Source organism: Bison bison, unplaced genomic scaffold, assembly GCF_000754665.1.
Source record: "Bison bison bison isolate TAMUID 2011002044 unplaced genomic scaffold, Bison_UMD1.0 scf7180017864379, whole genome shotgun sequence".
In the NCBI taxonomy this organism is placed as follows: domain Eukaryota; kingdom Metazoa; phylum Chordata; class Mammalia; order Artiodactyla; family Bovidae; genus Bison; species Bison bison.
In genome coordinates this window covers 9,426,967-9,440,276 of record NW_011494951.1, presented here as the reverse complement: position 1 = coordinate 9,440,276, position 13,310 = coordinate 9,426,967, and the positions used below count along the sequence as shown (strand labels likewise).

At 37.4% G+C, this 13,310-nt stretch overlaps 1 protein-coding gene across 4 annotated transcripts in view; it reads left to right on the top strand.

Moving 5' to 3' along the window:
* Positions 1-13,310, top strand: part of FBXL5 (F-box and leucine-rich repeat protein 5) — an 84,439-nt gene that overhangs the window by 39,419 nt on the left and 31,710 nt on the right. For 3 of the 4 annotated variants that reach the window (XM_010857288.1, XM_010857289.1, XM_010857290.1), the window contains 3 exons: positions 7,447-7,662; positions 10,405-10,500; positions 11,827-12,013. In XM_010857288.1, the coding sequence (XP_010855590.1) occupies positions 7,447-7,662; positions 10,405-10,500; positions 11,827-12,013 (499 nt within the window). Of the gene's footprint in view, positions 1-6,315; positions 6,558-7,446; positions 7,663-10,404; positions 10,501-11,826; positions 12,014-13,310 lie in introns of those variants that run through there. The other variant, XM_010857291.1, reaches the window with a different exon arrangement.

The following is a 13,310-nucleotide window of genomic DNA, read 5'->3' as shown; positions in this document are numbered from 1 at the left end:
TCACTCTTTTATTTGCGGTCATTTTTTTTCTTTTTTCTTTTCCCCCTTGCAACTTTGATTGTCCGGAGCGTTTACTGGAGGTCGGTTTTGTTATGAGACAGCTATTCTCTGCTGGAATTCTTTACGTGGGCTCGAATAAAAGGGCCTGGGAACAAGTTGGTGGAACTGCGAGAGCCGTTTTGTGCTCTCAATAGGTGCAGCCTAAAGCGGAAAAAGCACATTTGTGGAGCTATCCCAGGGCTTTTTGCCTATGATTTTAAAACAGTGTTAGGAGTCATTTTTGTCAAACATTTGTGTTGGGGAGAGTCCACCTTCTGGCAATCCTGCTTTGTGTAGCAGTGAATCAAACAAAAAAGCACTTAAAGACCTGTAATGTTTCAGCATAGAAGTCAACTTTGATGAACTTTCAGAAATGACGGCACTGTTGAGAGAAAAGAGGTGTTCTTACAGCCCAGTGAGTTGGTTGGAGGATGCCCTTAGTGTTCAGTGCCAGGCCACACTTAAAAAAGCATCCACAACCATCCTTTTCCTCCCTCCATTTTGAAAATTAAAAATACACGATTCAGATATCGGTTTAAATACTAGGGTAGTCTAGGATAGTGGTTCTCAACCTTCTTTGCTCATTAGAATCACCTCGAAAGCTGTTAAAAGTCCCGATGCCCTAACCGCTACAATCAGCATTTTGGAGGGTGGGACCCGGCATCAGGTATTTAATTTAAAGTTCTCCGTGAGTCCAGCGTGCAGCCAAGGGTAAGAGCCACTTATCCAGGAGAAACATAATAGGTGGATAAGTGGTCAGTTAAGTCTGTATACTTTGGATTTTTGAGTTAGCCTACTGTAGTGTTTTTACGTGCTCTGACCTTTGAACTTAGTTATTCTGACAGTATCCTTCAGTTGCAGGAAAGAAAAAAATTGGGGAGGTTTTTTAACTTTCTCAAAATTGCAAAGGTAAAGTTAATGAGGAAGTAATAGAATGTGAAGTCTTCTATTATGGGTTGGGGAGAGGCAGTCCAAGACCACCTGGAATTTTGAACATTTTGGTGCATTTTTCTAAGGACTTAATGGCTTTCATCAGATATCCAAATGATAGTGACCCTCCCCAAATAGTTAAGGATCACAACTTTATTTAGGTACACACTAGACTAACCAGCCCTATTTAAAAAATTTGAAGCAGTCAGTCACTAATGTTGTGTATCATTACCTGGTGATTGAGAAGGTTAGAACAAATTTTGAAAATACAGTGCCCTTTTTAAAAGCAATATTTTAGTCAAATAAGATTCTTGGTAGTTGCAGTGCGCCTTCTTGAAAGCATTGTCAATTTGATATAGCAGAAATTAAAATTATCACTAATTTTGAATTAGATTGTTGTATATATTCATCAGGAAGACTAATTCCAATTTTTATGAACTATGGATCAGAGACCAAGGTGATTTAGGGGGGAAAATGCATAGGAATTCTACATCTGGATTTCTTTTTGATGCTAATAGTTAATTGAAATTTCTCCTAGTATGCCCTTGGGGGCTAGAAGAGAAAAAAGTATTTTATGATGGCTGAATTGTCTCAAAGGACTATATGTTTTTATTCATTTATCACCTCAACTTTTGCCTTTACCATGTTTTGTTTGGATAGACCAGGGGTATCCAACCCAAACAGCATATAGTAAAACCTCACAAAATGAGAATTAGTTTTTGTACTTAAAGGATACAAGATATGTTAATTCATGGTATTCTTTATGTTGTCTCTGAATGCTCAGTAATTATAAAGAAGTCAGTTTTATTTTGAATATTGACTTTTCAAGTATGGTGTATTTTAGAAGCAGTCATTTGTTTATTAGTAACAACCATTATTTATGTGCTTAGGCCAGTTTATTTAGAATAATTTATTCTAAAGTTGTGAGCTATATTAAATATTGCTCTATAATACCTAATTTAATACTTTGCTCATGGGTTTTCTTTTACATTTATAGGTTTTATGGAAAAGTTTTTTACTCTTGTCATCCAGATAGCAGTCTTTTTAGTTAGGTGTGTGTAGGCGATGTGTAGGCTTAGATTAGTTAGACCAAGTTTGCATAAGTAGTCAGTGATGGATCCAAATGGAAGCCAAGTCAGGATCCTGATTCCTAGTTTAATTTTCTTTGTATGAAGCCAGAATAGTTTCAAAAAATTTTTGGTGACAATCTATTATGAAATGGTGCTAATTCACTCACCTTCCAAATTGGGATGATTTTACGCAACATTTATATTGGATCACATCCTTTTTCCAGTTTATTCTAATGCCTCAGTTTTTCCCTAATCCTCAAAACTTAACAGCATTAATTCTGCCAATGAGCGTGGAGTTTTTACTGTCAGCTGGCCCTGTAGTAGCTTGTATTGGCCGTTTGAGACTGTTTCTGTTCTTCAGATGATCGTCTAAGGTTTGTGCTGTGTGGAAATCCAGATGACCTATGGTGGGAGCAAAGGGGGTGATACTTGGTCAGCTTTACATTAAAGGGTCAGAAGTGGGCTTACAGTCTCTCTGAGTTGATTTCTGAGAGCAAAGTATGTGATGGTTGTAAGGATGTGCATGGTACAGAGATTTCCAGACTTATACGTTGACCAGCTATAAAAAGTTCAGTTGGTGGAGGCTTCATGGAGTGCCCAAGTTTTTCAGAGAAGAATCTTATGCAATCTATTTTATCATTTTATAAAGATAGGACATTTTATGACCAAAGCCTTAGGGAGAAAACAAGCTCAGAATAATTTGAACAGATTATTTTTTTAAAAAATTGAATGAGCATAGCTTTATGAAGAATATATTTAGTTTTCCTTGTTTTTCTATCTCTCTGCATACCTGTTGAAACTGTTACTGACTGACATTGGGAAGATTGATTTATTGGAGAGAATATTGAATTGAGAGCTAAGGAGGGGAAAGAAAAGGGAATTCAACGCATTCTTATTACGTGCTTCCGTATTTTTAATCCTCACAAGAGCCCTGTGAGACAAGTATTGTCTTATTTAAAGATGAGGAAGCAGACTTAGTGGTTAAGTATTAATAACTTACCGAACTAACTCACTCAACTTCGAACCTGGGTCTCCCGCATTGCAGGCAGACGCTTTACCGAACCCAGGTCTCCCGCATTGCAGGCAGACGCTTTGCCACCAGAGAAGCCCAACTAGTAATTAGGGGAGGCTGAATTTTCGTCTTTAGGACTCTTTTTTTTCCTTTCTGAAGCCCATGTTTTTGTGTCACCGTACTGGTTCTGCTCCTTATTACTAATTACATGATTTTATGCAGAACATTTCATTGGTGGATCATAGGTTTGTCTGTCAGTTTGAGCAGATAATTACCAAGGTTTCTTCATTCAGTGTAAATCTGTCTTGATTAAATGAAAGGATTATCTGGCTGAGGAACGAAAAAGTAAAAACTTACTTGGGGTAATATTATTTGAGTTTTTGTTATGCTGTTTTTCATATTTGTTTTTGAACTTAATACATAGTCTTTTTTAAGTGACACACAATTTCAACTCAGTTTAAAGCCAGGCTGTAAGTATGATTTTACATTGTAGAGTGTCTGAGACAGAAAGTCAGTTAAAAATTCTTTGAAAATATAGGAGGTACAATGCACTGAGTGTTGTTATTTGTTGATTATATGCATCCTGGTCCTGTGTTAAGTTTACCATACATCAAGGGATATAAGCTTACAGGTCACTTTGGAACTTTTATAATCCTACCGTGTTTTTCAGAGTGAGTTCTGTGACCCATTAGTGGGTCATAGAGTCAGTTTTGTGGATCAGAAATAGCATTAAAAACATGAAATAGTAAAGTAAATGATAAAGAGAACATCACAGGTTAGGGAGGGAAGTGTTGTTTCCTGGAATTTGGTGGAAGTGTCTGTGATGTGTATGTGTCTGGACTGGAGTGTATTTCACACTAAAGGTCGTGGTTAAGCATGGCTGAAAAAACTCTCTTTGGAGCCGTGGTTCTCAAGTGCAGCGCTGCTCACATTTTGGGCCGGGTGATGCTTTGGTGTGGAGGCTGTCCTGTGCACTAGGATGTTTAGTCCTTTCCTGCCATACCCACTGAGATGCAGTAGAGACAGCTAAACATTCTCTAGACCTTGTCCATGAGTTCCTCAGTGAGAAGGAGTCCTTTAGAGCAAGCACTGACAGTGTACTCTGTTGGATCTGAAAAGATAGCTTCATGATGGAGACTAACATGATGTCTTGTGGGAAGTAAGTAGGTTTCACAGGCCCAGAGACTTGATCTCTGTTTTTGTGTCTGCGAGTTGTATGGTTTGGGATAAGTTATTTTCTCTGAGCTTCAGGTTTTTCACCTATAAAATGGTAAATGTAACATCAATTTACTAGGATTGTTGTTAAGAATTAAGTAATACGTGAAATTATTTAGTATAGTACCTACCACATGTAGGCCTCAATATGTCCCAGATGTTATTAGTGTCTAGGTTTATTTTTTTTTTCAATCAAGTCTCTATGATTGAATAACTTTGCAGAGGCAAGCAATTTTAAACAATGATTCATATGCATAATTTTTTAAAAAGTTAATTTGTATATGCTCAGGTTATTCTTTTCACTGCACTGACTTTAGATACCTGGTTAAAGACAGTTGCTCTTTTCAAGTGGAGAAAAACTGTCGGGTAGAATAAGGACTTCTAATGATAACTTTATTTGGGCTAAATAGCTCAGTTGGTAAAGAATCTCTCTGCAATGCAGGAGACCAGGGTTCAGTTTCTGGGTTGGGAAGATCCCCTGGGGAAAGAAATGACAACCCACTACAGTATTCTTTGCCTGGAGAACTCATGGGCAGAGGATCCTGGCAGGCTACAGTCCATGGAGTCACAAGAGTCGGACACAACTGAGTGACTAACACTTTCACTTTCACTTTTTCATAGGAATAAGAGAAAAACCTAAGTAGGATTATGTATGTTATATTCCTTGTTCTTTAAATATATTAGCTTATTAAATTGTCACAAGAGCCTTATTAGGTAGTTAATGTCATTAGACCTGTTTTACTGGGGAAGAAGGGGAGTGAGGGACCAAGCTGGCAGAGATGGGTTCACACCTAAGCAGGCTAGCTGCAGTCAGCATCTGTAACCGCTCTGCGGGACTGACTCTGTACTGCGGAGAGTCCTTTCCTCTGATTTGGGTTCTCAGTCTGTAGCATGACCTGATCTTTACCTGAGCTTGTTACTAAATATGAAAGATTTTCTAATAGTCCAGTGAGAACATATGTAAAACTTCCTGCGAGTCTATTAAGATGTTATTTTCCATAACTCACGTGAGGGCATTATTTAGTTTTCTGCTATCCTTTTTGTTTTTTAAAAAATGTTATAGTTATCACTAATGTTTTCATTTGTTATACCTCTTATCAATATCTCTACTGACTAATTTTTAATAGTGACACATGACAGTATTTGCTGAGATTAGCCACTAGTGAATTTTGTTGTAATTTTGTGTAACATTTCTTAGGATAAAATTTACAACCTTGGGTTAACCATCTCTATCCAGTCAGTTATTTTTGTGTGGCTAAGGAGCTAAGAATGGTTTTTACATTTTTAAGTCTTTGGGAAAAATAAGAATAATATTTTATGACATGCAAAAATTATATGAAATTAAAATTTTAGTTCCCATAAATATTAATAAAATTTTATTGGAATATGGCCATGGATTCATGTGACTACTTATGTGCTACAACAACTAATTAAATAGTTGCTACAGACGGTATGCCCCACAAAACTTAAAATATCTGGCCCTTTACAGAAAAAGCTGCCAGCACCTGTTATAAGTAATTTATTTATTGTGGTTGGTTTGTTATTTTATTTCCCATCACTAGAATGTAAACTTGATAAAGGCAGAGACGTCTGTTTTGTTCACTGAGCTATCCCAACTACCAGAAACAGTGACTGGCTTATAATAGCTGCTCATTAAATATTTGAATAAGGTTTTTTAATATGAAAAATAAAAAAATTCATTTTTACATGAATTTTTATAAAAATGAATGCTTAATTTTCAAAGTAATGATAGCTAATGTTTACTAAGCACCAGTTTAATCTCACAGCAGCTATGTGAAGTACAGGTAGTTTTATCATTCCCATTTAACACCGAGAAGAAACTAAGACGTTGGCGAAAAATAGCTCACCCAGAGTTACTGAGCCTGGTGGACAAGTAGGAGGGAACCACCCCTAGAGAATCTGACTCTAACGTCTGTTTTTTTGTAAATGACCCTTATTCCTCGTTCCTCTGCCTGTCACAGAAGATCCTTGGTTAAATTATATAGTGGAATAGTCTTACTTTAGGAGTCTGTCATCTTTCTGATGCTGCGTCATGAGCCTGGTCTTCTTGCCCAAAACAGGCAATTAAGACACCATAGACTGTTCTCCATTTTTGGGATACTAGATCAGACTTGGCAGAATAAATCTGGGAAGTATGGTGTTTGTAGCTTCTTCTTCATTTACTCTGTGTTGTTTTTAACCTAATCAGATTTTCACTTTTAAAATGGGTTTTGAAACTGGAATTGACATCATAGAAGATGGATTGAATATGACAGTGGAGATAACAGAAGGTTTGAATATTACTTTGAACTTCAGCTTGAATCAAGTTTCTTGATAATATGTATGCTTTCAACATGAGAATTTAACTTGACATTAAATGCAGAAAAATAAAATTATATCAGGATTGTCATTTTCTCTTGTTGAACAGAATTAGAGAAAGTGACTGTGTATATATTTATTTATATTTTCATTGATTTTTAGCCTTTCCTTCAAGAGCATGTACTTTCTTATGCCCTGATGTATAAGGTTTTCACATTGTACTGCTGAAGTGCCTCCGCTCTAGAAAAGTACATGGTTCCTTATATAAAATGCTAATTGTTTACCGTGGTTTTCTTTAAAAAAAAAAAGAGTTCTCCTAAAATTAATAATGTTCTGATAGCTTAGTACTTTATTTTCTGAACAAATCATACTCATCTTGATATTAAAATTAAAACAATTTATAATAGAAAGTTTCTGAATTTTTTATATTATAAAAGTAGTATAATAGCATACAGGGCATTTGAACAAAGAAAAAAGTGTGTCACTTTATCCTAACACAGCTCCTTTAATGTTTACATATAACTCTATGAAGTATCTGTGTTTAGTATATGGAATTTAGTATATGGATATAGAGTAATGGAATTTTAGGTTTTGAGGGAGTCTGGTTTAATCTGATATTTAAAGAAACTGTGATTTGTTGGTGTATACATCCTTTCCTTCAGAAATCAACATCTTCCTGACCTGGGGCACTTTTTATTATACCATAAAAACTTATAATTTAGGAGTTTCCTTTTCTGCTTTAACAAAGTGTAAGGGAGGTATTTTGCTCTGTACAAAACTAAGTAGGAATGCATTTGAATATTTCCTTTTGATGCATATTTGCATGTACTTATTATGTCTTCTTTTTAATTTTTTTTCCAGCTTTCTAAAACCAACTTTTCCAACAACAATGATTTCCGTGCTCTTCTGCAGTCTCTGTATGCTACTTTTAAGGAGTTCAAAATGCATGAGCAGATTGAAAACGAATACATTATTGGATTGCTTCAACAACGCAGCCAGACCATTTATAATGTTCATTCTGACAATAAACTCTCTGAGATGCTTAGCCTCTTTGAAAAGGGTCTGAAGAATGTTAAGGTGAGTTGTACAAATGGATATTTATCACAGCTCGTGCCATCTTCTGATATGTCATTGCCAAAACTTGTTAGTGTTTCATAGCAGATGATACCGTGTTTTAAAAAAATGACACTTGTTAAAGACAGTAAGGAAGACTTTTTTCAGGGGATTACTGCAGTGGAGTTTTGCAGTCAGGGAGAGAGATTGGGCTAAACTCCCGAGTATGACAAGGGCTAGTGGGGAAAGCCAGAGAGCAGGCTAAGGTTCAGGAAAATTAGTAAGAGGAAGCATCAAGGCTGGGAGATTCCGGCTAGACTGACCCTTGTTGCCTTTTGCTGAAGACAGACCAAGGTGGCAAGAGATTGAGGATGCATAGATAACAGGGTTATCAAATGCTGAGGGTGGTCAGGGTAGGGTGAATAAACTGATTCTGGATGATTTTTGCTGAAACTGGAATAACTGGGCCAAGGACAGACCTCAGGGTCAGAGCCTAATTGAGAAGACTCAGCGGAGCCCGAGAAGACTCAGGTTTGTGAGCATCTTTGTCGTACCTCTTTGTGGTTGGTTAGTCGCTGTTTTGCTACCCTGTGGCCGGTAGCCCACCAGGTTCCTCAGTCCATGGAATTCTCTGGGCAAGAGTACTGGAGTGGGTTACCATACCCTCCTCCAGGGGCTCTTTCCAACCCAGAGATCATACCTGGGTCTCCTGCTTTATGGGCAGATTCTTACCACTGAGCCACCAGGGAAGCCCCAATAGATGCAGTTATTGGTGACTAAAGGTAAGATGGGCTTCTCTTGTAGCTCAGTTGCTAAAGAATTCACCTGTAATGTAGGAGATCTGGGTTCGATTCCTGGGTCCCAAAGATCCCCTGGAGAAGGAAATGGCAACCCACTCCAGTATTCTTGCCTGGGAAATCCCATGGACAGAGGAATCTGACAAGCTACAGTCCATGGGGTCGCAAGAGTTGGACAGGACTTAGTGACTAAACCACCACCAAAAGTAAGATTGTTACTTAGAATGAACAGGGCCATAGGGCTGATTACAAAGAATAATTTTTAATTGTTTAACAGAAGATTAAAGATATTATTGGGTATCATTTAGGATAATTGTGTAGAGAAATTTCTCTATTAATTTTATTTATTTATTATAGGGTATTTGAAATTTGATCTTCCTCTGTCCCCCTTTTGGCTTGGTGAAACATGGACTTCAGTTGCAGCTCTGTCAGACCACCATGGACATTTCATTGATAAGTTTATATTCTAGAAAGAGTGTTGTGCAGCAGGGAAGAGGATGGATTGAAGGGAAAGAAAAGGCTCAAGCAGGATGGTTGTTATAAAAAGATGATTGTAATAGTCAAGAGTATATGGTAGGCACTTGTAGGGAGGTGGGAGATTGCCTAGGGAGAGGTACTGGGAAGGAAGGTGGTATTTATTACATGCTTCATTATACTCTTTCATATTTTGTTCATGCGTTACCTATGCAATGAAATGATTAAGATCAGAACAAAAGTAGTGGCTAGCAAAGATAGAGGGGAGGGAACAGACTTCAGAACAACGTAGGACATGAGACTGATAAAGGTAGTGCTTGCGAACAGCTTCCCTAGTGGCTCATGGTAAGGAATCTGCCTCCCTGTACAGGAGAAGCAGGTTCGATCCCTGGGTCAGGAAGATCGCCTGGAGGAGGAAATGGCAGCCCACTCCAGTATTCTTGCCTGGGAAATCCCGTGGACAGAGGAGCCTGGTGGACGATGTCTATGGGGTCCCAAGAGACGTTCCTGACTTGGCGACTAAACACCACCAGTGCTTGCATGTAACAGGGGAAGGAGAAAGAAAGAAAATGAAACTGAGACTCGAGCTTGACTTTCTAGGGAGTACAGATGAGACTTGGGGAATGAAGGGATCCCTTATGGACAAGTTGAGTGTGACCTGTTTGTGCAGTCCAGGTGCACGTTGATTAGCAGGAGGAAGCAGTAGTTGGGCTTCAAGCTTGGAAGAGTAATTTGGTTTGGAAAAGCAAATTTGAGTATGCTTAGGGGAAATGTGTAAAATCCTGAGAGAATAGGACGTTGGATAGACTGTTAGGAAGCAGTTGACTATAAATTAGTTCAGAAAGGAGGAGACTAGAGAGAGAGGACTCAGCAGGGAATAAAATGTTCCCACATTTTATCAGTTTCACTGTTTTGTAAATTCTCCACATGTAGTGATGGATAAGTTACAGAGAGATATGATCTTAGTTTGAATGGGGAGGAACAGTGTAGCTGTTGTCCAGGATTACAGTGCTTTACTTCAAGCAGTAGCAAGAGCCTTGCCTTTAGAAGTGTATATGGTGTTCTGCAGGGTCATGTAACAGCTATTCTGAATTGTTTAGTGGAGGATACACTAGGCGACCTTAAAGGGATTTTGTAGTGAATATAGTCCAGTAGACTCTTGTGGACTGCTTAGAGGTATATTAGGAAAATGAACATATTAAAATGGTATTAAATACATGCATTAGAAATCAGTAAAAGTTTTGAGCATGTGCTTGCTATTCTAGACTTCTTAAAAAGAAGTAGGAGATCACATTAGTAAAGGATGTCAGGATTCTTGAAAGAGATGTTTCGAGGCCATCTTTTGTACTTAGAAAAGTACAGAGCCCACTTTGGTATTTGTTAGTCTAATTTTTTTCCTGAAGTTTCAAGTAACATTTCAAATGGACTTTATAGGATCAGATATAATATAAATTAAGATGCAAAATTTTTATAGAATACAATTTTTTATTTCTAGAATGAGTATGAGCAGTTAAATTATGCAAAACAACTGAAAGAGAGACTGGAGGCTTTTACAAAAGACTTTCTTCCTCACATGAAAGAGGAAGAGGAGGTAAGTATAATTTTTTCTCCTTGTGATTTTGATCTGTAAAATTAAAAAGTGTTATTTTGATTCTTCAAAATAATACATAGGAAGATGAACCTCTAGAACATTTTAGAAAACAAAAGAAAAAACCCAAGGGAAAAAAGCATTTATTTTGTCTCCTTATAGAGCTTATTGCTTTCCATTGAATGAAGGATGGATTCATGTACTCAAAACACATTTGTTGTTTTACTGTGTGGATGTACCATGTTGAATGTTAACTGTTTATGCCTCTAATGTCTTTTCTGAACTGTTAGCAGATTTTTTTTATATATATATTTTAATGTTTTCTGTGTTCATCCTAAGTTTAAACATTTTTAGTGTTCTTTTTTTTTAGTAGTGGATTTTAGTAATTAAATGGTGGTATTGAACTTAGCAGCCTTATGCCCAATGCATGCCTGTTAGGATGTCACTAAATGGATGAGCAAAACACTTCCTCATTTTCTGTTTTCTCTAAATTGGGGTGAGTATCAGGAAAGGAATAGAGGGAATATTTTGTGAGGTACTGGATTTTTGTTCAGCTGTAAATCAGGTATTATAGTGGTTCTCACTGTAATAAGGCTTCACTTGATAATCAGACGGCTATTAAAAACAAATCTACTTTTAAGCCCTTCCTAGATCAGTTAAATCATATGGAAAGTAGGTATTAACATGGGTATATTTTAAAGGCTCCCCAAGTCACTGTAAAATGCAAATATGCAACCAGTTCTAAAACCACTGAGTTATTAAAGCAGTGTTTCTTAAAGTGTGACGCACCACTGACATTATCTGTGGAGCAAAGGAAAAAAGTGCCCTTGGCTCCACCTCTGAAGATTCTGATTCTATCAGTTGGAGGTTGGGACCAAGCATCTATTTTGAAGATGAAATCTCCTAGATGATATTGAATAGTTGAAGGAGTCATCGAGCTCTGATTTTTCTGGTTCCAGTGCATTGGGTACCATTCTCATGTGATTCAGAGGCCCTGCTTGGGTAGAGGTCAGTTACTGTAGTGGCAGAAGACAGTTAACTGACTTAAATGTCTCACCAGAAGAGGATAATTAAGAGTGTATGATGCAGTGTATGCAGGAAGACCTTCTCGGTCGAACACTTTCAAATCGACTGAAAAAACCATAGAAGGATCTTGATGGTGGTATTCTTTTCAAGTTTTGGGTAAATTAGCTTAGTGTTAACAGCAGCTTTTATGCCTTCCAAATATGTGGTCATAATAGTACACTTGAACTATTAATACTTTAAAAGTTAGAGATTAAAACAAAACTAATTAAGCATATTTCCTTATGAGTATTGTGTTTCCTTTAGGTTTTTCAGCCCATGTTAATGGAATATTTTACCTATGAAGAGCTTAAGGATATTAAAAAGAAAGTGATTGCACAGCACTGCTCTCAGAAGGATACTGCAGAACTCCTTAGAGGTCTTAGCCTCTGGAATCAAGCTGAGGAGCGGCAGAAGTTTTTTAAATATTCTGTGGATGAAAAGTCAGATAAAGGTGAGAGTTATATGTTTAGATAGCTAGTGATTTATTCATCCCAGGGCCATTTACTTCTTGTTGTTATGAAGTTAATATTTTGCTTGAAAAATAATTGAAGCCATTTGTTTTCAAGTATAGTAAATTTAATTGAGGACAATAGTTTCTTAGAATTTATTGTTGTCTGTGATAATTTATGGGCTTCCTATGGATGTGAGACTTGGACTGTGAAGAAAGCTGAGTGCCGAAGAATTGATGCTTTTGAACTGTGGTGTTGGAGAAGACTCTTGAGAGTCCCTTGGACTGCAAGGAGATCTAATCAGTCCATTCTGAAGGAGATCCGTCCTGGGTGTTCTTTGGAAGGAATGATGCTAAAGCTGAAACTCCAGTACTTTGGCCACCTCATGTGAAGAGTTGACTCATTGGAAAAGACTCTGATGCTGGGAGGGGTTGAGGGCAGGAGGAGAAGGGGACGACAGAGGATGAGATGGCTGGATGGCATCACTGACTTGATGGACATGAGTTTGATTGAACTCTGGAAGTTTGTGTTGGACAGGGAGGCCTGGCATGCTGCGATTCATGGGGTCGCAAAGAGTCGGACACGACTGAGTGACTGAACTGAACTGAACTTGGTGGCTCACTGGTAAAGAATCTGCCTGCCAATACAGGAGACATGAGTTCGATCACTGGGTGGGGAAGATCCCTTGGAGAAGGAAACGGCAACCCATTCCTGTATTTTTGCCTCGGAAATCCCATGGACAGAGGAGCCTGGTGAGCTGCAGTCCATGGAGTTGCAGAAGAGTCAAACTAAACTTAGCAACTAAACACCAGTGATAATTTATACAGCTCATTTATTTGGGCCACATGCAATATAGTATTTCTTAAAGTAGTTTATATATAATAATATTGATTAGCAGTAATAACTGTCAATACTACTTCTTATATATAATAATATTTTAATAATATTTCAGTAATACTAGGTATTATTATTATTTCCAATCAGAATTATTGGAAACTACCATATGTAGAGCACTTTTGCAGTATCATCCAATTTTCTGAGCTCCACTGACCACAGTGGCTGTTTATATCTGTCCCTGGTTTTGTTAAATCAGTTTTCAAAATCATTTAATGCTTATAGTTTCATCTTTACCCTTTCTCATAGCTTATATGCAGAAATACACAGGGGAGTGAATATGAGAGGTGTAGTTTTCCTGTGTATATTCAGTTTGAGAAAATAAATGACAAATGGAAATAAAATATGCCTGCTTTTTTTCTTAACAGACTGTTTCCTCATTTTTATTCTTTCTTTTCCTCAATA